Below are 27,080 nucleotides of genomic sequence, written 5' to 3'. Positions count from 1 at the left end.
TGCTGCACACCTAGGGAGCCCAGGAGGACAAGGGTTGTATCTGCCTCTGTCCCTGCCTACTGAAGTGCTGAGTGACTCACCAGCCAGCAGGGAGAAGACAAGTCTTGAGATTTTAGGCTCTTGCATGCACTCTGGCCTAGGCACTCCACGTGCATAAACACCCTGGGAGGCAGGCAGCGCTGAGGGAGAGCACACAAAGAGACCGTGTAAGATCCAGCTGGGAAACAGAAAGAAAATCAGGCACACCTTGGTATGGAGAGGAGCAGATCTGGCCCCAGCTTTGGAACTATCGCCTCCCGGGGGGTCACATCTTCCATCACCTCCATCAAGGTAGAATGGACCTGCCTGTGTTAGCTCAGCCTCTTCCTCCACCTGCTGCCGCTTCCTACTCCTGGATGTAGCCAATGCACAAGACATCCATGATGTGTGGTCGGACAAGCTCAAGGCTTAGCCCTGCTACAGGAGGCAGGTGACGGTACCCACTGGGATGAGACCTGCTTAGCTGGGTCTATGCCCAATGGCATATGGCTTCACCTCTCTGAGCCCTGGCTCTGCTCATTTCAGAGGCAATAATAGTAGGACTCTCCTCAGTGTAGTGACCAGGATATGAAGAAGCCCATGCCTACTCCTGTGCCTGGCAGATGCCTGCTGTCTCAGTCCTGCTCTGCAAACTGCCCCAGCAGGGAGGCAGAGCCCACTAGCTAGAAAAAAAAAAAGCAGACACGTGCATATGAGTCAGGGCTACACAAATGGTGTGGGCACAGACACGAGAGAGGAGCTAATGATAAACCAGATACCGGAAAAGGGACCTGGGAGGGCTGGTCCTGGAAGACTGGGGATTTGTTTGCTAGGGCAAGAGCCTGGGTCACCCATCCTCAATAGTCCAGTTAAATAGACAAAGTAATAGTGCAACACAGAGAACAGAGATTTCTTTGGTAAATTATGTATTCAGAAGGCATTTCTGGTGAGGTATGGTCCTGCCCATCACTGGCTCATCAGTGATGGCTTCCAGTCTCTTCTTCAAGGTGATCAAACAAGCTATGGAAACTGTAAGAAACCTTTCCTTGAGATAAGCTCCCCACACCCAACTCCTACCCCCACCCCCAGCTGGCAACAGGTTTCAGACTCTTGCTTCTCCCAGCATGGGATTCCTATGGAAATTCCAATTTATTGGGGGGCCATTTTCTCAACAGTCTAATAACCAGAAAGAGGGCACAAGTTTCTTTAGGGTACCTTCATTCCTGCCAGTATGGTTACACTTTGAGCAGAAGAGAAAGGGTTAAAGCGAACCCAAGAAGAGTTCTGACCCAAGACAAGGCCTGGAGGGAGGACACAGGATGCCTAAGATAAGCAGAGTCCTTCAGTCTGGCTGGAGCTGTGGGTGGTGTTGCCAGGGGAGTGAGCAGGAGAGAAGGTTGCAAAGGGAGGTTGGGACAGATAAAGGAAGAAAGGCAGGGGGAGAAGCGTAACTGACGCCTGGCCTTCTCAAAACCACCTCAGAATCTTCTGGGATCCAGGGGATGGGGGTGGGGGAGTCTGAAGGGGTCACAGCCAGCTTTTAGGAGAACATGAGGCTCCAGCCAGCTGGATGGAGGCTGCACACTGCATGGATGAGCAGAGGAGAAGGGACACACGCATGTGCATGCATGTGTACACGAGTGCACACACACACACACATACACACACAGGCAGGTAGGGGCAGTGGAGGGGCAGTGCTGAGGTGGAAGGAGGAAAGGAAAAAGGCAGGCTGGGCCCTACAGAGAGTGGGAGTAACCCTCTATCCCCAGGCTGCTGATCTAGACAAGTGATTAAGTCCGAGACCTAAGCTTTTCAGCAGCTGCCGGGCGGCTGCTCCAGAAGTCAGGCTGAGTCCCACCTTGGCCCTGAGGTTTCTGCTCACACCTGTGCAATACTTAGGACTTTAGCCATGGAGCCCACAGGCCCAGGGCTGAAGCTCAGCTGCTCCTGAAGAGCTAGACCCTGAACCCAAGGTTACATCAGGAGTCTGTATTAAGTAGCTCTCCACACTCCTGCCCTGCTGCCTCGCCAAGGCCTTCCTTCTATAGGGGACAAAACTGAGGCTCGAAACCATGGCAGGCTAACAGTCCGGATCCATTGCACACTCTGTGTACCCTCCCTGTGTGTCCCATGCTCAGTCATGCAAAAGAGTCTTTCTCATCTGCACCTGCAGCCTGTGTGTGAGGAGCCTCTGACTGGCCCTCCTGCCCTAAGTTCTCCTGGACTTCCTCACCAACCCACTCCAGCCTGAAGGGTCAACTCACTGTGCACCGTACATACAGAGGCAGGTCTAAGAGGTTCACAGGTATACCAGACAGTGTCCCATACCAGGGCTGGGAACATCATTCCGGAAAGAAGCCATTGCTGCAGGTCTGGTCCTTTCCTGCCAAGGGCCACGCAGGAAGAACGACAAATGGCTTTAGAACTCATGGACTGCAGCCCACGGGTTGCCACAGCCACATGCGTGAGCCTTGATGTGTCATGGTCCCGAGGACTCTGTGTCCTGCGGACTTCATGCTGTTATGGAGTTCTGCTCTGCTTGCTGCCCTCAACATCCTTCTTAATCTAAGAATTAAACTTTAAGGGAGCTTTTCGCCCCTCACTGGACAGTTTATCTCTGGCATTCACAGTACTAATGCTTGACCTCTTTCAGGCATTACTGCAGGAGCAGATTATGTTTCTTATGATTCTGTCACCACCCTAGAGAAGAACTTAGAGAACTCACATGTAGATTATCAGCAGTGGTCAACACGCTTAGAAAACATTTGGAAAAGTAAAGTCGTGAGGGAAGCTAGGTTGAGATGTTTTTACTACTGGCTTTTATGAAAAAAAAATCTTAGGGGACAATTTGAAGTTCAGAAAGTTTGAACCTCCTACCTAGACCCACTCTGAATAGTTAAGCTGGGGACCCTTTGTGGTCAGGGAACAAGAACAATGGCAGCGCTGGCTGAGGTGACTCTCACTGAGGCTGGACTGGGGATGATTGATTTTTGGTTGTCAGCTTCCTGATATGATCTATTAAGAATTGCTGATGAGTAGATGTGCATTTTGAGGATTTAAGATAGGTATGAGTGATTCTTATATAAAAGTCTAGATTTGTGATTCTCTTAAGATTCTTACAAAGTACTTTTAAATAATAAAACAATTACTTCTTCTTTGTAATCGCAAATTGCTGCCTGCCAGAAAGAGACATGGGCTGAGAAAACTATCTTGCTTGCTTGCACTTTGTTAATCTGCAACAAGTTACTTGGTTGTGGATGTACGTGGGGTTTTTTTTAGAATACTTTGTTTTCTCTACCTGTATTATGTAATGTTATAGCTTGTAAAGGTATTGAAAAATGCATTGTTTTTTTCATTCACTATTCACTAGAAGAAAACAAAAATGTAATCACATTGTAATTATATACTGCTTGAAAGACTTTGCTGGGAAATATAACCTATGGAAGAAAGAATAAGGTAGGGTATGTATGGTGTGGCGTGGCGTGGCGTGGCGTGGCTGGAACATGGTCTCTCCCATCCATCACCTATGTATGTCCATAGAAAGTTTGTGCAAATAGGGGTTGGAACATTTGTTTCTTCCACCCACCAGATGTGTGTATTTGTGTATGTATGTGTGGAATATTTGGAGTCTGCTTGCTGAAGCTTTGCTCTAACTGTCCTATGTATTAATATGTTTATGTCTGTCTGTAGGTCTGCATTCGTGTATGTATGTGCATATGTATGTATGCATGTATATTTGTGTGTATGAAGTTGTTGGACTCTGTCTTTTGTTTCATCCATTCAGTGTGTGTGTGTGTGTGTGTGTGTGTGTGTGTGTGTGTATGTGCGCGCGCGAATGTGAATTTTCTTTTTTTCCTCCTCTTTCTCACCGGTCTGAAGGAGTTAAAAGAATTCATAGTTTTTCCACTGGCCACAGAGAGTGGCAGCCTCAGTAAATTAAGCTTTGTTTCCTCAGAAAAAAAGTGTGCCGAGTAGCTTCACTAATTGCTGGCTGCTTCTAGCAGCAGCCCCTGTAGTTTCTGGATCTACCCTAGTCAGTGGCTCTAACCACTGATCCCCAACAGCTGCCTGCCTCAGTTTACCCACCACATGGATGCCAAAGCCAGAGTCATTGGCACTTTCCCCTAGAAGTAAGTGCACATCTCTTTCTGACCTCATTGTTCTCTGGTCCCCAAACATTCAGAGAATGCTAAAGGGATACAGGGAGACTCCAGCATCTCCTCCCCATCTCGCCCCAGGAAAATCTTTAGCACTGTCAAGATGTTGAGTCCCTTGGGATCAATTCCCTTCCTTCAAGGCGTGAGTCTTTTGTAGTCTATCCCCTTCATCCCTGCAGGACTCAGGGAGCCTGCCCAAGCTCTTTCCCCAGAGGCCTCATCCTGAGGGAGGAAAGGGACCATAACTCTGCCTGGCATCTGGCAGAATCCAGTTCTTTCCGCCAGCCTGCTGGGTGATGTCACCTATTGTTGAAGTGCTGTGCTTTTTATAGCTTCTACTGCAGCAAGGGAGGGCAGCTAGCTGGCAGACAGCAGGGAAGGACAGTATAGCTTTCCTTAAGAGCCTCAAGCTCCTGGCCCTTCCCTGGGTGGCCCTACTCAGAGGAAGATGATAGAGCATGAGACAGACAGACAGTGTTCAAGGAAAGGAAAGAAGATTACCAGGAGAAGGATAGCAGGAGGGAGGTTCCTCTCCCTGATGGGCCAAGCACAGCATGTTTCTTTTATCTTCTATTTAAGCTCCACCACCAACATCTGCTCTTTGCAACCCAAAGATAACACCCTTCCTGGGGAGCTCAGTGGTTGAATACTGCCTGGCAGACTCAAGCCCCTGGGCTCAATTCCCATTACAAAGAAGAAAGGGAGGGAGAAAAGGAGGATGGGAGAAAGAGAGAGAGGGAGGGGAGAAGAAAAGATGGGAGGGAAAGAAAGAAGGAGGGAGGGACAGAGGGAGGGAGAAAGGGAGGGAAGGAGGGAGGAACAGAGGACAGAGGGAGGGAAAAGGGAAGGAAATGCATCCTGGGTGCCCATTCTGTGCCAGACAGCATTGCCCTGCTGAGGAGACAGGGAGAATGGCCTGCACTCTGAAGCTGCCTCTTGGTAAGTAGTCTCTGCACCCCAGAAAGGGTGAGTGCAGAGTGGCACTTCTATTAAGACTGGACAGAGTAGCTGGCAAGCCCACTGGAAGTTGCTGTGGACAGATGGCTTCAATAGCTACCAGTACATTTTGACTCTGACATCAGTAGAACACTTGTGCTGCCTTCCCTATAGAGAACAGCAAGCGCAAAGCCCAGCATGGTGGCACACACCTCTAATACCAGCACTTGGGAAGTAGAAGCATCAAGCTATCAAAGGGCAGCCGGGCGGTGGTGGCGCACACCTTTGATCCCAGCACTTGGGAGGCAGAGGCAGGCCGATTCCTGAGTTCGAGAGTTTGAGGCTAGCCTGGTCTACAGAGTGAGTTCCAGGACAGCCAGGGCTACACAGAGAAACCCTGTCTAGAAAAACCAAACCAAAAAAAAAAAAGAAAGAAAAGAAAAAAGAGAATGATATCAAAGGGCATCCTTGGCTGCATATGGAGTTGGAGGCCAGCTTGAATTACTTCATGAGACCTTGGATGGGTGGACGGATGGATGGATGGATGGACAGACAGACAGACAGTTGGCTCTTTGGGATCCAGGAGATGGCTCTCTGGGTAGTAACTCTTACTGTGTGCTCATGAGTACCTGAGTACAAATCCCTAGAACCCACATAAAAACCGTACATACAGGTACACAGACACACACAAAATAAAATCAATTTTAAAAATAAAAGTACAGCAGCACATAGTGACAGCCCATGGGACTTGACAGTGACAATGAACCACCTCGTTACTGGTTTATGCACTTGTGTATAATTTTAATTGTTATTCTATCGTGTACTCCTACTTCTAAAAATCAAAGTTAACTGTGAAACAGCTTCAGGCAGCCATTCAGGAGTCTGTTGAGGTGCTGTTGTCATGGGAGGTCACGGCTGTGTGTGTTGCTTCCCTGAAGACCTAGATGTTACAGGGATGCAGAAGCCAAAGACAGAGCTACCCATGACCCTGACCCTGCAGGTGTAGGCTGGTGTGTGCATCATGTCTTCATTTTGATAATAAAATTAAGAAGTGAGCAGAGCAGAGTATACTCTAATCTCAACATTTGAGGAAGAAAAGGAGAACAGAGTTCAAGGCCATCCTTAGGTATGTAGTGAGTTCCAGGGCAGCCTGGGCCATATGAGACCCTGTCTCAAAAGAAAAAAAAAAATTATAATGAAAGAAAGGAGGGGCCGGAGAGAGGTTCAGTGGCTGAGACCACTTTCTGCTCTCGTTTCCTGCACCCATGTCAGGTGGCTCACAGTTGTAACCCCAGCTCCAGGGGATCCAGTGCCTTCTTCTGGCCTCTGTAAGCATCTGTGTGCACAGACACATACGTACACACAGATACAATAATACATACATACATACATACATACATACATACATACACACACATACATATGTATGTATGTACATACAACTAAAATATAATTTTAATAATTATTTTTATTCTCTCTTATATTACATCCCAGCTGTAGTTTCCTCTCCGTCCCCTCCCCTCAGCCTCTCCTCCACCCCAACATAATTATTTTTCAAAAGAAAAAAAGAGTCACATCCAAAGTTTGACCTATAGAAAAGTTGTCTGTAACCCTTAATTTTATATAAGCATGACTCAAATAGGTATTGCAAATCTATAGTCATTGTCTTAGTTAGGATTTCTGTTGCTGTGATGAAACACCATTACCAAAAGAAACTTGGAGAAGAAAGGATTTCTTTCTCTTTTTTTTTTTTTTTTGGTTTGGTTTTTTGAGACAGGGTTTCTCTGTGTAGCCCTGGCTATCCTGGAACTCACTCTGTAGACCAGGCTAGCCTTGAACTCTCAAACTCAAGAATCCACCTGCCTCTGCCTCCCAAGTGCTGGGATTAAAGACATGCGCCACCACCGCCCGGCCAAAAGGATTTATTTCTATTACATTTCCATATCATGGTCCACCATCCAAGGCTGTCAGGACAGGAACTCAAACCTGGAGGCAGGAGCTGAGGCAGAGGCCATGGGCGGGTGCTTCTTACTGGTTTGCTCCATGGCTTGCTTAGCCTGCTTTCTTACAGCACCTAGGACCACCAGCCCAGGAGTGGCACCACCTATAGTGGGCTATGTTCTCCCAACATTGATCAATCATCAATCAAGAAAATATACCATGGGTCAATCTGGTGGAGGCGACTTCTCATTTGTGATTCGCTCTTTCAAATGGTTGTAGCTGTGTCAAGCTGACATAAAACTAACCAACAGTCATCTTCCGGGGCGGGGTGGGGGGTAGATATTTAGTTTTCTTTAGTCTTCGTGGCAACTGTGTGGCACAGGTAGAGTCGCCCTTCAGTTGAGAAAACATGTTCAGAAAATCTAAGAAACTTGGCCACAGACTCACAGTGACTAAGGTCGGAGCCTGGGTTTGCAGGGAGCTTGCGCAAGCTCAAGGCCAAGCTTTGTTGGCTAGCTGCCCTGTCCCCACTCAGGAACACACTGATTTGGAGGCTCTATCTTCTTGCCTTAATGCCCTCACTTGTCTGCGCATGTCTGCTGTCTCTCAGGAGACTCTGAGCTCCTAGAAGCCAAGACACGCCCCGCCCTCTGCCCATCCCCACCCCCACCCCCATTTATCTAATTGATTAAACGTGACTGAGTGTGACAAGACCCTGGCTCTGGGCTGGAAGGGGACTCTCTGGCACAGCTGGCTTGCTGGAGGAGAACCCTCCACGCTTCTCTCCACCCCTTCCTTCCCCAAATCCTGTTTGGCAGACTCTCGGGTTTCCTGTGTTATTGCAGTAAGCTCCCAGCACACTCCCTGGGCAGAAGCACAGTGTTCCTCCCACATCCCAGATACACTTTGTTTCCAGCAAATTCCATGCATTCTAAGAGACAGGAGTTTCCTTCTGGGTGTTTTAAGCCCACTGTGAGCTGCAGTTACTTGCTAGAGGTTGTTCGTTTGTTTGTTTGTTTTGTTTGTTTTTTAAGTATCTGGTGCCAGTTTTTTGCTGTGGGTCAAGCCTAGTGGTTTCTTCCCTTTCAGCAATGTCAGAGAAATCTGGGAGGTAATGCTGGGCCCAGGAGGGGAACTTCCAGGTATCAAATAAGAGACACTTCTTTTTGGGGTATTGATTCTCTCTGGTTCCCCAGACCTTGCTTACATGCTTGGATCCTACATTTAACAGTCACCAATGTTAGCCGGGCAGTGGTGGCGCACGCCTTTAATCCCAGCATTTGGGAGGCAGAGGCAGGTGGATTTCTGAGTTCGAGACCAGCCTGGTCTACAGAGTGAGTTCCAGGACAGCTAGGACTACACAGAGAGATCCTGTCTCGAAAACAAAACAAAACAAAACAAAAACAATCACCAATGTTTAACTGTATCTCTCTCTCTCTCTCTCTCTCTCTCTCTCTCTCTCTCTCCCTCCCTCCCTCCCTCCCTCCCTCCCTCTCTCTCTCTCTCTCTCTCTCTCTTTCTCTCTCTCTCTTTCTCTGTTTCTCAACAGCTTAAATCCATCCCAGAGGCAGGAGTTGGGGTCCCACTTCCCTTGTGTTCCCCAGTCACAAGCCCGCTGCCACTCTAACAAATCAGTTCTCGAGACTCCAGACCCAGCCAGCTTTAAAGCCACAAGCTTCTGCAAGGCCCATGGGTCCCTTTACTTTCTATACCAAGAGCCAAAACCTCGAAGAGGTTAATGGCTCTTCCAGTGTCACTCAGCTAGTGAGTAGGTTTGGCCTCAGTATACATGCACACACACACATACATACACACAAGAACGTATATGCATATGCATTCACATGGCATACACAAACACAGATAAATGTATATATAATTTATTTCTTATATATGTTTTTACATGTATCTTATATATATTTGGATACATGCATGTGCATATACATGGCATATCTGTACATAACAGTATGTAAAGATACTAAGTGCAGGGCTGGAGAGATGGCTCAGTGGTTAAGAGCACTGACTGCACTTCCAGAGGTTCTGAGTTCAAATCCCAGCAACCACATGGTGGCTCACAACCATCTGTAATGAGATCTAATGCCCTCTTCTGGTGTGTCTGAAGACAGCTACAGTGTACTCATATATAATAAATAAATAAATCTTAAAAAAAAAAAGTTACTTATAAAAAAAAAAAAAAGATACTAAGTGCAGTCACACGAAAAGAAATAAGCTGTGAAATATGCAAAATAGTAGCTTTTTGGAACAAAAAGAAGAAAGTAAGTGTGTGTGTGTGTGTGTGTGTGTGTGTGTGTGTGGTACAAATGTCTAATCTAAGCATTAGTCTTCTCAATTGGGGATGAAAGAAATGTGTCTTCCTGGTCATCTCTCCACTCCACTGTCCCCACTATTTCTAAACTAGTCCACACTCCACAGTCCCTGCACAGGCTGTTGGAAGGCAGAAGGTCACGCCAGATCCCACTTCATGTCACTCCTGCAGACTATCGGGTGGCGGTGTGTGGTGGGTGGGAGCCACCAAGAAACTCCCAGTGAGGAGACTTGTTCTCAAGTGGGCTGGTTTCCTAAAACTGAGAATGGTGGTTTCAAGTTCTCCATGGAACAACTTCCTTCTTAACCGAGTTAATAGATGAGTTATAGGGTCTTTTGTGGGGAGGCCCTTGTTCCCATAGTCTGAGGAATATGCACCTGATTGGTTCCGGAGGATGAGAATCCACCACGGCAGGGAGGCGTGTCGGCAGCAGTGGGAGCTGAGGGTTTGTATTCTTTACCATAAGCATGAAGCAGGGGTCAACTGGAAATAGAGCGTCTTTAGACACTTGAAGCCCTAGCTGGGTGGTGGTGGCACACACTATTAATCCCAGCACTTGGGAGGCAGAAGCAGGCAGATCTCTGAGTTTAACGCCAGCCTGTTTCTACAGAGCGAATTCCAGGACAGCCAGGGCTACACGGTGAATCTCTGTCTTGAAAAAGAGAGAGAGGAAAGAGAGAGAAAAAACTACCTAAAGTCCACCTCCAGTGGCTTACTTCCTCTAACAAGGTCACACTTCCTAAGCTTCCCCCAAACAGCACCACCGACTAGGGACAAAAGTATTCAAATACAGAGCCTATGGGGGACATTTTCATTCAAACTGCGACAGAAGATCACAGAGTATCACATAAGGGCCTTGAGAAATGGCTCAGTGGTTAGTTAAGTGTGCTTGCTTCTCTTCCAGAGGATCCAAGTTTGATTCCTAGCACCCACGTCAACTGCTGTAAGTCCAGCTCCAGGTGATCCAGTGCCATATTCTGGCCTCCTTGGGCATTGTACTCAAGTGCACACACCTACACACACACACACACACACACGGATGGGGGTCCCACTCTCATCATAGTTCTGTAGCTATATATACAGCCCCTCATAGCTGATAAGCTGTTATCACCACTGTCTCGTTCTGCATCCCAGTAGGTCAAGCAGGGCAAGAGCAGGGACAGCCTGCCCACAACACATGTACACACCACTTTGTGGATGACATGGCAACACTGAGACACATGCCCGGATGGAGCCACTGAAGCCCAGTGGGATGAGTATCAGAAACCACGGTCTATCTGGGGTTCAGGGTCTCTGTCTGGAGCTGCATGCTCCTCTCTGTAGCTCCCCACCTGGACCATTTTTTGGCCCATCCTCCTCTCCGTAGACCATCCTTTTATGCTTCTTGGCTCGCACAAGACTGCAAACAGCAGCTCTGCCATCCAGGCTCTGCAGCTTTCCCCTCAAGCCTAACCTCTAGACTGATGCTCTGCCCTTGAGCCATTATCTCTTAGCATAGCCCAGAGCTTCCCTCTGCCCCATGTCCATCCAGGGTCAGGGACAGAGTAGGAGACCCACCATGAAAGACACAGAGGAGCTGGGCCAGAAGGAGAAACAGATTTCCTTAGCGGGTTGCTGAGAGGAAACGAAGGCAGCTTTTTAGCTTGCTAATAGCTGTCTGAGCCTGGCAGGAGAATAGCATGTGGCTGGGAGGGTGGGAGAGGGGGCTAGGAAGAGGCCCAGTTGGTAGAGTACTTGTCTGGCATGCATGAAACCCGGAATTCAATCCTCAGCATCCTACAAAGCAAGGCATGCTAAAACAAGCCATGGTGGCATGTTCCTGTGATCTAAACACTCCAGAGGTGGAACCAAGATCAGAAGTTTCAGGTCATTTTGAGGTATAATCGATCCTATTCAATAACAATCAAACAAAACTAAAAAAGCCTGAAAACAATGTTCATCGTCTGGGGTTATATGGCAGAGAACACCTGCGGCCAAAAGATGGCTGCTTTCTGCCCTGTCGAGCAAAGCTCCTCCTCCAGATCTGTGGCACTCCCTGCCCCGTCTGTCCAACTAAAGCCAAGACTCTTCCCTCTGCAGGTGCGGCTCTGGGAGATCCCTGACGGCGGGCTGAAACGGAACATGACCAAAGCTCTGCTGGAGCTCCATGGACACAGCCGCCGTGTGGGACTGGTTGAGTGGCACCCCACGACCAACAACATTCTGTTCAGCGCTGGCTATGACTACAAGGTGCGGGGCCCGTGTGGGGGCAGTCTGGCTGGCTCAGTGGGGGATGGTGCAGGAGGGGAGAGCAGGGGATAGTCTGAGCATATCGACTGACATGGGTCCATTTTGTCAGTCAGTCATTTAGTCACTCTCCGCATAAGACTAACCATCTCCTGTGCACATTTTTCCCCCTGGGGGTCTTGAGGGTTTAAGGCACATTTCCTGTCTTCTCTGGAGTTTAGTGGACTAGAAGACCACAATGCCCATAACCTTTGTCTGGTAACTTCCTGATGACCATGCCTTCCTAGTAGGAAAATTGAGCAACCTGACCTTCAGGGCTGCAGGGGGAATTGTAGCTCCAAACCCTGTCATGCCAGCCACCTGGGACCAGTCAGGGGATGTCTCTCCTTATTTCTTGAAGAAACCAAGTCAAGACTGGGACCTGTTGGAGGCTCTCAGTGGAGGTGTGTGTTGGTTACTTTTTGGGCTGTTGTGACCAAATACCTAACAACAAGCAACTTAAGGAAGAGTCATCTTGGCTCATAGTTGGAAGGTATAGTCTGCCGGGATGCCGGGCTCATGAGGCAACGAGTCACTGTATCCGCTGTCAGGAAGCAGAGAGATGAATGCTGGCATTTAGCTGTCCATGGAGAAGTACTGCCCACATTTAGGGTGGGTCTTCCTGCCTCAGTTAACACAGTCTAGACACTCCCTTACAGATACTTCCAGACCATTGTCTTCTAGGTGATTTTAGCTCCTGTCTAGGTGATGGTCAGTATGAACGTAGGTGTATAGCTGAGATGCATCTGCCTTTCTGTACAGAACCCTTGACATTGAGCCTGTAGCCCAGCGTAGCCCAGACCTTGTACAGACAGCTCCTCCCAGGGTTGTTGGTGTGGATGGAGGACAGGCACCCAGGACACCGCAGCCGCTGACTTGACCTCCTGCCCGTCTGCCTTCACAGATCCTCATCTGGAACCTGGACATAGGCGAGCCAGTGAAAATGATTGACTGTCACACCGACGTCATCCTCTGCATGTCCTTCAATACAGACGGCAGCCTGCTCACCACCACATGCAAGGACAAGAAGCTTCGTGTGATTGAACCCCGCTCTGGCCGTGTTCTGCAGGTGGTGCCAACGTTTTGTTGAGGGGGAGGAAATGCTGGAGTCTGTGCAGGAAACAGGCAGTGCTAGGGCCCCTGGAGGGAAGGGCTGTCCCGGGGCCCTGCTCCTGCATCACAACCACGCCTTTGGACCAGCCTATCCACTCAGGCCCATTCTCAGCCTGCAGGAATTCTGATTTGTTATGGGCAGGAAGGGACCAGAGGACTCTTTTCTGCCACGGTGGCATCTCCTCTATAGGGGATTCTTCTGCCTCCTTCAGTGGACCTTCGGTCCCTGAGTCCCTGGGATTAACCAGGTCCCATCATGGGTATAGAGGGAGAGGACTTTTGACTCCCTGCCCAGCCACCTGCACAGGATGTGCCTGTAGCAAATGGCACATGATCCGAGGTCCACAGATGGCTCCATATGGGGAGGCTGGTGGGAGGTTACTCCCCAAGACTCAAGGGATTGAGCTATTTGGGAATAACCAGTGATTGTTTGCTGAGTTCTTACTACATGGCAACCATAAGTCTCTGGAGGATGGAACATATGGATGGCAGGACAGGGGTACTTAGTTAAGGGGAAGCAGTTGATACGGAGCTTGCCTACCACGACAGAGCCCTGGGTTTGATCCCCAGCACCCTCCGAACCGTGGGGGAAGGGTGGCACATGCCTTGAACCCAAGCACTTGAAGATTGAGGCAGAAAAACGGGGAAACCGGGTTGGGGGATCTTTCCAGGACATGTTTTGTGGGTTAAAAGAAACACCACAGTGACAGTACTCAACGCAGGCCCCTGAAACATTAGTGAAGGATAACCTGGCCCTTCCCCGTTTCTGCTATTCTGGATAATACATGGCCCTTGCTTCCTGAATCCCAGGGTTCTGTGCTGGAGGACAACTGTGTTACTATCCTGCAGCTACTGTAACAAGTACCCTCAAACTAAGAATAGCTTTAAGTACTGGCAACTTGTTCTTTTAGACAGGGGGATCTAGGTGTCCCAAACCATCTGCAGGTTGCTCTCCCTCCAGAGATTTTAGGGGAGACTCAGTTCTTATTCATGTGTGTGCACCTGTGTGTACACATTTACACTGCATTTGCATGTCCACATGCATGTGAATGGCAGAGGCTAATGTCGAGTGTCTTCTTCAGTTACTCTTCTCCACACTGTGTTTTTGAGGCAGGGTCTCTCTCTGAACCCACCCTCACTGATGCAGCCAGGCTGCTGGCCAGCAAGCCCAGGGAACCTCTTGTTTCCACCTCCCAGTGCTAGGATGACAAAGGCCGTCACCCAACTTTTTAATTTTGGGAAAAGTTCTGCATTTATTAATTTTGAATGTGTTGGGGGAGGAGCTCACATGGGGAGGTGACCAGGGGACAACTCAGAGGCATTAATTCTCTTCAACCATATAGGTTCCTAGGATCTAAGTCAGGGCTTCCGGATCTGAGGCAAGGGCCTTTGCTGAGCCTCTGTTTATTTTTTTTTTGTTTTTTGTTTGTTTGTTTGTTTTGTTTTGTTTTTAAATATTGTTTTGCAAAGATCAAACTCAGGACCCCTGCTTTCACGTTCTCAATGGAGCCATCTTCCCCAGTCCTTTTGTTTTCTTGAAACAGGGTCTCACTATGGCACTCTATGTAGTCTATGCTGGCCTGTGCCTCAAAGGTTGTGTCATCTCTCCCTGCACACTGTATGGACTCACCTCTCTCTTACAAAGACACTGGTGACAATATTTAGAGCCAACTTGTGAAAATCATAGCAGTCTCTCCATCTCAGGATTCATAGCCACATTACATACGCAAGGATCTTTTATATCTAAATGGGGTCGGGGGGGGCAGTCACAGCACCCTCTAACTGGGACATCGGTTTCTTGAGGAACTATCATTTCATTCAGCTCTCTGCAGAGCCACATACTGAGGGTCCTGGCTCATCTAAGATCTCTGTCCCCTCCAGGAGGCGAACTGCAAAAACCACAGAGTTAACCGGGTCGTCTTCCTGGGCAACATGAAGCGACTCCTCACAACAGGGGTATCCAGGTGGAACACGAGACAGATCGCCCTCTGGGATCAGGTCAGCCACTGGGATGCCAGCAGGAGGGCAGAGGAGGCAGCCAGCCTATATCTGAGCTCCTGGGTCTCTTGAGTCCCAGATAGGACAAGAGTAGAATGAGATCCGTGCCTGGGGCCTCTGCTGGAGGGTCCTGCAGCTCTGGTGGCTGTGCTGGGATTTGGGAAGAAGCTGTGCTTTTCTCTCAGGTGCAGCTGACCCACATCTCCGTCATCCCTGTAGGAGGATCTGTCCATGCCAATGATCGAGGAAGAAATTGATGGACTCTCAGGCCTCCTGTTCCCATTCTATGATGCTGACACCCACATGCTCTACCTGGCTGGAAAGGTAGTGGGGTGAGGGAGGGGCTGTGAATTAGCAGGAGATTCCAGTCCCCATTAGACTATCTCTCTTCCCTTATCCCTAAGAAAACCAACCTAAACTTTGTGGCTTCCCACGAGCCAGCCCAAAAAGACCTCGTCAGAACGGCTGTGTGGACATGATAAAACCAACCACACCACACACATCACTCCAAACACCACACTGCACATATAATGTACATACCACATACATACCATAACATATTGACTGCACCGTACATTCACACCACAGAGACCAAACATACATAATACACTGCATACATATCACACATGACACCATCCATATATGCCACATGCCACACCATACATTCATGTCACAAGGCTATACATACACACCACACTGCATATATACACATTATATAGACTATAATATACATACTACAATATACACAAACTATGCACTACACCTACATATACCATACCATATATACCATATATACATATAATATACACATAGCACACATCATACCATACACATCACAGCATATATACACTATACAAACATGCTACACTGCACACATGTCATGTGCACACACACACACTGCACACACATCACACAAATCCCATGCACCATATAGACACACACTGTGAGCACACATACACACATACCACGTATATACCATCCCATATCCACCCTTGCCCCTAGTAGAGCTAGCAAAGCCTATAGGACAGGTCTCTTTTATCTCTTGGCTACTTCTGAGGCAAAGGGCAGCTCTCTTCCATAGTGCCCTGGGCCTAGGTCTGCTGGACCCTGCCCTCCACTCTCATTGCCTCTCTGCTACCTTCAGGGGGATGGAAACATCCGGTACTATGAGATCAGCACGGAGAAGCCCTACCTGAGCTACCTCATGGAGTTCCGCTCCCCAGCCCCACAGAAAGGCCTAGGTAAGGACCCAGAAGCTGTGGGGCTGCTCTGTGCAGAACAGAAGACACAGTATCACTTTACACAGTAGTCAGACTCCAAAGCCACAGTCAATGGGCAGATAGGAATGGGACCCACGCATGCTACCTTTGGTAGGTCAGCTCCTCATGACAGCAGCTTGGCCATCTCTGCTCAACAGCAGCCTGCAGGGTACAGGCTCTGTCGTCTTCCTCAGCTGTAGATGGAGACTCACTCTACAGTGGGGCTCACATGGTAGAAAGAAGTTCAGTGGTTCTGAAGCCAGGACTATAGCCCCAGCTGGCGTACTGGCCAGGCCCAGCAGGGCAGGCAGGAGCTCCACCATTTTCCTTGGATCCCATCACCCAGAGAGGAGAACCAAAGACTGAGAGTTTGAGGGTAGCCCAAGCGCTATATAGTGAGACTCTGTCTTGATAAAGAGGGGGAGAGAGGGAGAGTGAGAAGAGGTAGGTAGAAGGGAGAGTATTCCAGAATTTCTCTTTGGAAGAGCAGCTTCCATCCCAGTCAGAAAGACCTAGAACTCTCACTGGAACACTACAGGAAAGACACATGTTCTGTCTGTGCTTGGCACACTGCCAGGCAGGTGCTAATCATCTGTGTGCTCCACTCTCCCATGACGTCACCCCAACAAACCAAAAGTTCAGAGTTAGTGACTCACCCTAGAACTCCTGTGTGGAAAAGGGAGCAGAGTCCCAGTTCAAATCCCATTTGTGGAAGCCCAAGCTGAGCCCTTGCACCACGCAGGCTCTGCCTTGGAGAAGCACTCCTATTCAGGAGGCGAAGCTGCCCAGGACAACTTGGCTAGTGAATGCAGACAGCACACACAAGTACCGCTGTTTCTAGAACAACAAGCTGTCTCTCAGGCTGTGTTGAAACCTCTGGAGTGGGGAGTGGCTTTGCCCTCCTTTCTGTTCTCTGCAGGCTGAGACAAAGAGGCTTAGGGAAGACAGTTCATTCCAGAAGGTGCTAGGCCCTGCAGCCTTGTATAACTTGGTATCATGAGTTTGAGGCCAGCCTGGTATACATGATCTTAACCTTTCCTGCCCCAGCCCCCAACGTGACTCAAGACACTGTGACCATCCTCTGTCCTCTGGATGGGTCCTTGCACCCAACTGCAGCCAGCCTGAGAACATCAGACCATGAGCAGGGACAGAGAGATCCCCATAAAGCCCCGTGTCTCTTCCATAGGTGTCATGCCTAAGCATGGGTTGGACGTGTCTGCCTGCGAGGTCTTCCGCTTCTACAAGCTGGTGACGCTCAAGGGCCTGATTGAACCGATCTCCATGATTGTGCCCCGGAGGGTGAGTAGGCCTGGGTTGGAGTGCAAAGGGCTCTGTGTTGAATCTTACTAACCAGAAGCCCAGATGAACTCAGATGAAGGAGGTGTGTGGGACTAGAATATTCAGGCTCCACCTGAGGTAGAGGGTGGAGGCCACTCTCCAGTGGGGATGGTTGGTTTGCATGAAAGGGTGCAGGTCTCAATGGGAGGCCCGGGGAAGGGGAGGACAATGACTTCAAGGTGGAATTGCAGGAATGTGCCTAGCTAGATGACCAGGGCTTTTCCAGCAGTTCCCAGATATCCTATCTCTTCTTCCTCCCCATACAGTCAGATTCCTACCAGGAGGACATTTACCCCATGACACCAGGCACAGAGCCAGCGCTGACCCCTGAGGAGTGGCTGGGAGGCATCAACCGAGGTACCTCTGCAGGCTGCAGACTTTACCACTCTCTAGTTCAGCCGGTGTCTGATGCATGATCCCCTGTCCAGATGTGCCCTCCCTCCCACACAGCCAGCAAGCTCAGTACGATGATACCTCACTCTACGGTCCAGCCTGTTAGATGACACTGTCTCTATTGCCTTCCCAGATCCCGTGCTGATATCTCTGAAGGAAGTCTATAAGAAATCTTCAAAAGCGGTATTTAAGGGCCCCATCAGAGAAAAGAAGAGCGTGGTCGTCAACAGCATAGATTTATTAGAAAATGTCCCACCCAGGACAGAGAACGAGGTAAGGCTGCAGAGTGTCCCCCACAACTCAGGAAGGGCCAGGCCTTTATGTTGCTACTATGAGCTTCAGGCTTGGAAGCCAGCTCTATCCTGGGACGTTTTTCTGTCAGTGACACATTCTATAAGTAACATGTAGTTGGCTCCCTTTGTCTGACCTCAGTAAACATGGAGGCTGGGATGTCAGAGAGATCTGCCCTGCTCCAGACCTCAAATTCACTGACACAGGGGTTGAACGACATCCTCATGAATCCACTGCAGAGTGTTGTGGGCACTGTAAATCACCAAGAGGATGCAGCCTGGCCTCCTCCTCACAGCTGCCCGTGCCTTCCTGCTTGCTGGTCTGTCACATTTCCTGCTTCAGAGGAAGAGGCTGGCTGTTTACAAAAGGCTCTTTGTAGCACCTGGAGCTCACGCTGAGACAGCGAGAGCTGTCCCTGCCCTCTGAAGTTATCAGCTTTCAGGCTGTGTCCTGAGGCCCACATGCCAACACAGCTCAGCTCAGCTGGCAGTTACAGGATGCCTACTGTGTGTCAGTCCTGTGGCCTGATGCAGCTGCAAGACTGACTGGTTGTATAAACCCATCTGTGTATAAATTCTGGCTCTGCCATTTCCTGGCTGGGACTGAGTTTCCTGACTTGTCCAGCTGTCGTAACACTAGAGAGATGGTACACAGTACCCAGCAGTCTTCACAGCTCATGCTAAGTGCTCAGAGAGGCTGACTGTGTTAGCCCTCTACTGCTGTGTAACACACGACCCAGAGTATATTTACTTCACCTCAAGGATTAGTTACCTTTCTCATTGTTGTGACTAAAATACCTGAAGGAGCAAACAAAGAGAGTTTGGGAGGGGGAGCCTACGGTTGGAGGGGATACAGTCCACTATGGCAAGGAAATCATTGTGGCACTATGAGGAGGCGTCTGGTCATCCCACCTCCACAATCAGGAAACAGAGAGTGAACAGGAAATAGGGTGGGGCTATAAAATCTATAATCTCACCTCCTAGTAACCTGCTTCATCTAGGGAGGCATCACCTCCTAAAGGTTCCCTAACCTTTCCAGATAGCACCCCCAGTTGGAAACCACATGTTCAAATACATGAGCCTCTTGGGGGCCATTCCATACTTAAAGCAAAACAGCTCGAAAAGGCTGATCAGCTCCCAAAGGCATCTCCGGGTGCCTGTGGTTCAAGTCACTGCAGCTGTGTCAGCTGGGGCCACAGCTAAGGGAGGACCTGCTTGGATATTGCTTCTCATAGGTGCTATCAGGCAGAGGACCTCAGTCCTCACTGTCAGAGCCATAGGGAATTCACTAAATGCTAGCTTTCGCCATGTCAGCCAGCTTCCCGCAGAGCAAGAGAGGAGTCCAAGATGGAAGCCAAAGTAGTTCTGTAAGGTAATCCAGGATGATACATCACCAGTGCTGCCCTGCTTGCTTGACACGAGCTGTTAGGTTCAGTTCAGTTCGCTGGGGAGGATGACAAGGACCATCCTACACTAGGCTGTTGGTCCGCAAACATAGACTATTACCATCTTTAGTAAAAATAACTGCACTTCACCTCAGGGATCGGCCTTAAAAGAGAACTTGACAGGCAGCTTGATCACGGGCATGAGCTGTGTTTATGTGGGCTGGGGATGTGGTTCAGCTACTAGAATGCTTGTCTAGCATGCCAAAGGACCTGGGTTCGATCCCCAGTACCACATAAACTGGGCATACGGTAGACACCTGTAATCCCAGCACCTTTGAGGTAGAATCCATACTGAGCTAGAGACCTGGGATAGGAGAGAAAGGGATGTGGGGTTATTGGCCACTATAGAAAGATACTCAGATTTCTCGAATGGATGAAATCTTGTGATATACAGGATTCTTCTCAAAATAACCCAGGTGGAGAGCAGTGGTAGAAGAGTTGGGACAGGAGCAAAGCAGACGGCAGGAACTAGGGAGCTTCTGGGACATTGTCTCCTACTTTTGTTTATATTTAACATAAAAAGTGCCCTGCCTTTTGAAGGTAGAAATATGAGTTGCTGAGATTGCCCAGGTTAGACCCCTATCTCAGCCCTGAGGGTGAAGAGGAAAGGCCCGAGGGGATTAAGTGGCGTGACATCCAGCTACCCAGATGTCCATACGGATTGGAACTAGTAACTTGGAGGAAGCATTCATAGTTCTCTGTGCTGGCAAGACAGAGCCCACCATCCACCTGTAGCTAAGCCGTGCCTCTCCCACCTTGGAAAGAAATAGCTCAGACGCTGTGGACTCAGCTTTACCCATAGTTGTAGTCAAGCTTGGACTCAACCGATGGGCAAGTGGGGTATGAAAGGAAAAGAGTGATCTAAGGGCAAGGAGACAGCTCAGAAGCAGGGCATGATGGTGCACGCCTGAATTATCAGCACTCGGGAAGCTGAGGCAGGATGAGTGCCATGAGTCCGAGCTAGCCTGGGCTACATAGTAAGTTCCAGGCTATATGATTGGACAACTCAGTATCTGTACTGAATTATGCACTTAAAATGTAGGACTACTATGGTCTGTGAATTATACCTCAAAGAGCCATGTTGTGAAGTGGGCATAGTGGTGCAAGCATGTAATACCAGCAGCTGGGAGGCAGAGGCAGGACTGCCATGAATTCAAAGCTAACTTGGGTTACAAGTCTATTCCTAGCACTCAAGAGAGGTTTAAGCAGGAATAGATCAAATCCTGGGCTAGCCTGGGCTATATATAATGGGACCCTGTCTCATCACCCCCACAAATAATAGTATTAATTAATTAATTAATTAATTAATGTTAAAACAGGGAAAGTCAGTGAAAGGAGGGGAGTCATTAAAATGATGCATTCTTTAAACCACTGACTTGTTTTTGAAACATAAAATGTATGTATTTATTCGATACTTCAGAGAAGGGAGTTGAAACTGGATCTCCCTGTCCAAACCAGGACAGCCTCAAACTGTCCATCCTCCTGCCTCAGCCAGCACTAGATTACAGGCCTGTGCACTGGTCCCAGTCCATTTGAAGACTTTGATGGCTTCAGGGCCCGGCTGCTTCCTTTGCTGATGCCTCCCTGGTTGGGGTCTACTGTGACTGTCTCTCTCACATTAATTATTCCTTAACTCCAATTGTCCGTCAGTCCTTTTGTTTTGTTTAGCTTTGTTTTCCACTTGATCTTAGCCAAAAGGATGAGAAGAGGCTCAGTATCTTTGAGGTGAAACCAGACAAAAAAATGTCAATCTGAAAGCAAAGTCCCCATTTTACAATGTTTTCTCTAGTTTGTTTCCTGGCCACACTGGGTATTGAACCAAGGGCCTCACACATGCTGAGCTAGTGTTCCTCCACTAGTCCCTAATCTACTTCTGAGACAGGTGCAATGAGGTAGAAAACTCATTCTTTATGACGTGTGTGTGTGTGTGTGTGTGTATATTGTGTGTGTATATAAATATATGTGTATATTTGTATATATGTATATATGCATATATGTGTGTATAAACATGTGTATATGTATATATATTGTGTATATGTATTTGTGTGTATATTTATGTATTTCTGTATATACATGTGTGTATATGCATGTGTGTATGCATGTGTGTATGTGCATATGTATGTATCAGTATATGAGTGTGTATATATGTGTGTGTATATATGTATATATATGTGTATATATGTATATGTGTGTGTGTGCATGTTGTTAAGGTTTTTTTTTAAGATTTATTTATTTTATGTATATGAGGACACTATTCTCTTCAGACACAACAGAAGACAGCATCAGATGCTGTTAACAGATGGTTGTGAGCCACCATGTGGTTGCTGGGAATTGAACTCAGGACCTCTGAAAGAGCAGTCAGTGCTCTTAATCGCTGAGCCATCTCTCCAGCCTATGTTGTTTAGTTTTGTGAAAGGCTTTCCTATAGTCCTGGCTGGCCTCAGACTCACTATTTAACCAAGGGTAATCTTGAACTTCTCCTCCTTCCCTTGGTTGCTAAGATTACAGACATGTGACCCCATATTTGTTTTAGGTAGTGCTGGGTATCAGATCCAACTCTTTTTGCATGCCAGGCAAGTATTCTACCAGGTGAGCTGCATCCCAACCGCAGGCCTGGGAGTTTTGATAGGTGCCTATGGTTGGAAGGCCGCTATAACCAGTCTCCATGGTTACATCACCTATATTTGGTTGTTTAAGCATTGCCTTTAGCAAGACTACTCTCTACCTACATTGTTTCTGTAGAAATAACAATGCTCTGTCCTCATTGATGTAAACTATGTTTAATTAAATTATAAAAGCACATACATGATCAAACATAATCATGCCGGCATCTCACAGCACAGTGACTGTGGATATCCCAGCTTGCTTTTTATTGCTGTGGTAAGTTACTATGGCTAAAAGTAAGTTGGAGAGGAATGAGTTTATCTGACATACACTTCCACATCACAGTCCATCACTGAGGGAAGTCGGGGGAGGTTAGTGGTGCAGAAACTCAAGGCCGGAACCTGAAGGCAAGACTGAAGCACAGACCAAGGGAGAATGTGGCTTGCCAGCTCACTTCCTCATGACTTGCTCACCAGCAAGGGCCCTGCTGGGAGCCTACTCTCCCAGTCAGTGTTTTGTTAGTGTATTTCACAGAAGCAATCAGAATCTGGTAGACCCAGGGAGGCCTGACTGTCTGCCAGGGTACCAACTCTTTGCCCATGTTCACCAGGACCTGAACCACTGCCTAGACTTTGGCACTTCAGTCACAGTCATATTTTAAACAAGATTCTAGGACTAGAGAACAGCTCGGTGACAGAGCACTTTGTCAGTGTGCCCTTGGCTCTGTACATACACATGCATGCACACACGTACAGGCTCCCGCACACAAACTCACACACACTCGTGCAAACTCATGCATACATACACACACACAAGGCCAAGTGCCATTCTGTATGCTCAATTTTCTCAAGAAGAGAAGAAGGACTGGCTTCAGGTCCGATCCTCCAAAATAGAGCGACAACAACACATACTCATAACCCTAGCACCTGGGAGGAAGAGACAGGAAGATCCTGAGTTCAAGGGCATGCTCAGCCAGTAACTTTGAGGCCAGCATGAGACCTTGTCTTTAAAAGTCTTAGAATTCTGTCTAGGATTTTTTTTAAGAGGGGGAAGCAGGAACACCCGGAGTTTGAGACAACCTCTGCTACATAGCAAGTTTGAATGTAGCCAACATGAAGAAAAGGAAGGGGAGGAGGAGGAAGGGGAGGAGGGAGGAAGAAAGAAAAGGAAATGGGGGCAGGAGGATCGGGAGTTTAAAGCCAGCCTCAGACAGGAATGAGCCAGAGTGAGCCTCTATCTCAAACAAAGGCTTTAGTTCAGACCCATAAAGGGGCCAACTTTAGCTCCTAAGAACCGGCCTCCCTCAGACAGGCCTGCGGGGGTACCATGCTCTACTAGTCTCCCATCAGGGGTAAGTAGGAGCCCTGGAAATAACGGCAGGGAGCGCCGGGCTGGCTGTCCCGGGGTGGCAGGAGGCCTGGGGAAGGTGAGCAGCCAAGGCAGGTCTGGGTGGGGTGGGGTGGGGTGTCTGAGAACCCTGGTCCTCCAAAGTCTTCCTCACATACTCTCTCCCTGAACTCCTTGCTGTATCCCAGCTCCTCAGGATGTTCTTCAGGCAGCAGGATGAGATTCAGAGGCTGAAGAAGGAGCTAGCACAGAAAGACATTCGGCTCCTTCAACTCCAGCTCGAACTGAAAAACCTGCGCAACAACCCCAAGAACTGCTAGCCCCGCCTCGGACTGTGTTAGCCCCGCCTCGGGCTGTTTTTCAAGCCGATCTCTCCGTTGTTTCTACTGGTCCCTAAACTGCCTCTTATCTGTAGAGCCCAGAGACAGGGCCTGGACTGAAGCTGGGGACCAGCTGGAAGACCCTACCTACCACCTCAAAAACTGGAAGCTGACCTTTGATCTCCTGACTTCATGCTAACACCAGTTCCCCAGCCTCTCCTGGAAAGCCCAACCCTGACTGGCTAACAGGAAGAGTGGGATTACAGCCTGATGTAGAACTTGAATTTGTCCCCTGCAGAGGGGCTGCCAGGACCTATCTACACAGGCACCAGTCGCTCCGACCCCAGCATTACTTCTGAAGCACAGTGAGGGCTGGATTGAGGGTAGAGCGCTCCGCCCACATCCTGCCTCATTGTGCTCCCAGCTGCCCAGCAAGCTCAAGTCATCTCACCCAATGGTGAGCACCTGGCAGCCGGCCCTTTTCCTTCTGAACTCTGTCCCACCCCCTTGTCTTCAGGGAATGAAGAGGACGCTCTAAGGCCATAATGACCCTTTGCCTACCCTGCGGTTCTCTTCAAAGCTCTTTTACACCCCCCTTTCCAATTAATTTGTGAAGCAGGCAGGGTAGGGATTAGTGTCCCCACTTGTCAAATGACAGACCCGAGGGCTGCCATCAGGAAGCAACTTACAGTCACCCAGAGGGTCAGCGGCAGACCAAGTACCCTTGGTTTCCAGACCCCACGGCCAGGGCCCTCCCTAGTGTATTGAGATGCCAATGCCTTTGTGGGCTTCCCCAGAATGAGACCTGGAAGCCGCTTCCACTGTCTGCCCAACACCAGTAGTGCCAACATGCCATCCTGCCAGGTTGAGGCCCTCACACTCAGTGCCCCTGAGCCTCCTGGCCTGCGATCCTTGCTCTCACTCCCCGCCAGGGGCTCCATCTGACAGCGAGGCCTCTTCCTGGAAGCTGGGGCAGAGAAAGGGCGGGGCTTGGCCCTAGGACAGGCAGAGCAAGATGGCTTCCAGGGATGCTCTGCCCGGCTCCCTCCACTCCCCGCCCTTCCCACTCCCAACCCTGCTATCTCAGCCACTGTCAGCCTTACACACACAGGATGACCACAGCCACTCACCCACACAGCACTTTAAAGTTTACCTAGTTTTTTTTGACACATAGAGGACACATAGTGCATCCGCCGTACTTTACAGTGAAGGAAACCGGGAAGTGGCCCCTCTGCACGCAGTTCTGGGATGCTGCATCTCCTTTGATCTTCTACACGCTTGCTTTATCCTCCCTCTCCTCCCTCTTCCCATTCCCCGCCTAACATGGAGCGCAAAAGCACTGGTGTCAGGACAGTCACCGCTGTTTAGACAGAGGAGATATGGGGATCTCTGTCATCGGCTGGGGTCTGCTATACATAGGATACTCTTTGCCTGCCCTTCCCGTGGCCACCCTACAAAACTTCCCAACCGCAGAGGCCATTCTGGGGAGCTGAGGTGAGATTCCCCAGCCATGGAGCCTCTCCCCTCCACCACCGATGCTCCCTGCTCCCAGCGTGCTGAAGCAAGTTCTCCTCCTGCACCACCATAGCTAGATCGTCTGTCAACTCTCATCTCCCCTCTACACTTCTGGAGCTTTCTTTCTCTCCATTGACCTTTGTGGTCTTCTGTGATTATTTATGCTGCCTCCCAAGGATAGAATTGAAATAAAATGTTTTCAAGTTATCAAGCCAAGACATGGCCACATCATTTAGCCTCGGGGAGATCCTACATTGGTCATCTCGTCTCTGTGGCCAGCTGCACACTCATAACTCCTTTGTCTTTCTGAAGTGACAGCTACCTCTGTACAGCTGTCCCGCCACATTGACATCCTGGGAACTGCAGCGCTTTGCTGTGGGGGCTGTCCTGTACACTGTCTACTCTTCAGTGTCCCTGCCTTAACACACCAGATGTCGTGGCAACCTCCACCTAGTTTTGACAGACAAAATGTCCCTACATATTATCTAGTGCCTCTGGGGTTATCAGAATCATCCCCAATTCAGAACTGTTTTTCTGGGGCTGGTAATGGCTCAGCAGGAAAAGGGACCCACCACCAAACATGACAGCCTGAGTTGTAGAAGGAGAAAACAGACTCTGATTGTCCTCTGACCTCCATGCATTTGACATGACACTCTTGGCACTGTATACACACACACACACACACACACACACACACACACACATATATATATAAAACAATCTTTTACTTAAAAAGAATTTGATTATGTGTGTGCAATACCAACAGTGGCCAGGAGGTGGTGTCAGGTTCCCTGGAGCTGGAGTTAGAGATGGTTGTGAGACACTATGTGAGTGCTAGGAACTGAACCTGGGTCCTCTGCAAGGGCTCTAACCACTGAACCACCTGTCCAGCCCCATATTCCTTTTTTTTTTAAATTAACTACTTCTTACAGCTATTCAAAAGGTATTTGCTATGGACAAATATAGTGGCTTACCTATAATTCCATGCTTAAAGGCTAAAGCAGGAGGGTTATCAAGAGTTCCAGCTCAGCCTGAGATACACAGTAAGACCCTGTTTCAAAACAGGGAGAGGCACACCAAGGATGTAGCTCAGTTGGTAGGGTGCTCACCTAGAATTCATGAAGCCCTGAATCTGATGATAGGCACAAGATAAACCAGGGATGGTAGCACAAATTTGTGATCTTGGGAAGTGGGGCAGGAAGTTCAGAAGTTCAAAGTTAACCTTGGTTACATAGGGAATTCAAGACCAGCCTGGGTTATATAAAGACCATGTCTGATCAGTATCTAATCCTGTGTTGTGATCTGGGAAAACTAGTGTCTTACACTGGAATAGCAATCTGCAAGGTACTGGCCCACGCATTAGAGGTTCTATTATCACACTCACTGGTGGAACAGTGATGTGCCCAAGATCACTGACCCAGTGTTGTGGGAAGCCAAAAGATAAGGGTTTTCTGGGCTTAGGGACAGAGAAACTGAGAGGAGCCTGCTTCGGAAGGATGCTGGGGTCTATCATGAGACCAGGAATGGTGGGCACCAGTACTCCCTCACCAAGGCAGGCCTGTCTGAGTAGAAGGTTATCAGTCTACCAAGGGGATGCCATGGATAACTGAGGGGAGCCAGAGGAGCTAGCACAACTTAACTGGGAGCATCAGAGGACTGTAGGAGAACTGTGTACAGGACTCTGGATCAGGTGAACAGCTTAAATCCCATTCTGACCCCAGAAAATCCTGCATGTCATTCTTCTGCATAGGGTGTCATTTTTCCTATCTGTACACTAAGGGGTGAGAACAATCCCCAGGACCCCTTCCTGGTCAAACA

At 48.8% G+C, this 27,080-nt stretch overlaps 1 protein-coding gene across 1 annotated transcript in view; it reads left to right on the top strand.

Moving 5' to 3' along the window:
* The window catches only part of Coro2b (coronin 2B), a 111,654-nt gene extending 86,176 nt beyond the window's left edge, over nucleotides 1–25,478 (top strand). Inside the window, exons 4-12 of the mRNA XM_028780308.1 lie at nucleotides 11,455–11,604; nucleotides 12,545–12,709; nucleotides 14,635–14,751; nucleotides 14,971–15,075; nucleotides 15,896–15,992; nucleotides 17,197–17,309; nucleotides 17,615–17,705; nucleotides 17,875–18,014; nucleotides 23,616–25,478. Of these exons, the coding sequence (XP_028636141.1) occupies nucleotides 11,455–11,604; nucleotides 12,545–12,709; nucleotides 14,635–14,751; nucleotides 14,971–15,075; nucleotides 15,896–15,992; nucleotides 17,197–17,309; nucleotides 17,615–17,705; nucleotides 17,875–18,014; nucleotides 23,616–23,747 (1,110 nt within the window). The 3' untranslated portion in view covers nucleotides 23,748–25,478. The remainder of the gene's footprint in view (nucleotides 1–11,454; nucleotides 11,605–12,544; nucleotides 12,710–14,634; nucleotides 14,752–14,970; nucleotides 15,076–15,895; nucleotides 15,993–17,196; nucleotides 17,310–17,614; nucleotides 17,706–17,874; nucleotides 18,015–23,615) is intronic.
* The last annotated feature ends 1,602 nt before the right edge of the window (nucleotides 25,479–27,080 follow it).

The sequence above is a fragment of the Grammomys surdaster genome, unplaced genomic scaffold (assembly GCF_004785775.1).
Source record: "Grammomys surdaster isolate TR1022 unplaced genomic scaffold, NIH_TR_1.0 368, whole genome shotgun sequence".
Lineage (NCBI taxonomy): Eukaryota > Metazoa > Chordata > Mammalia > Rodentia > Muridae > Grammomys > Grammomys surdaster.
The sequence above is the reverse complement of the archived record's forward strand: the minus strand, read 5'-3'. Positions and strand labels throughout refer to the sequence as shown.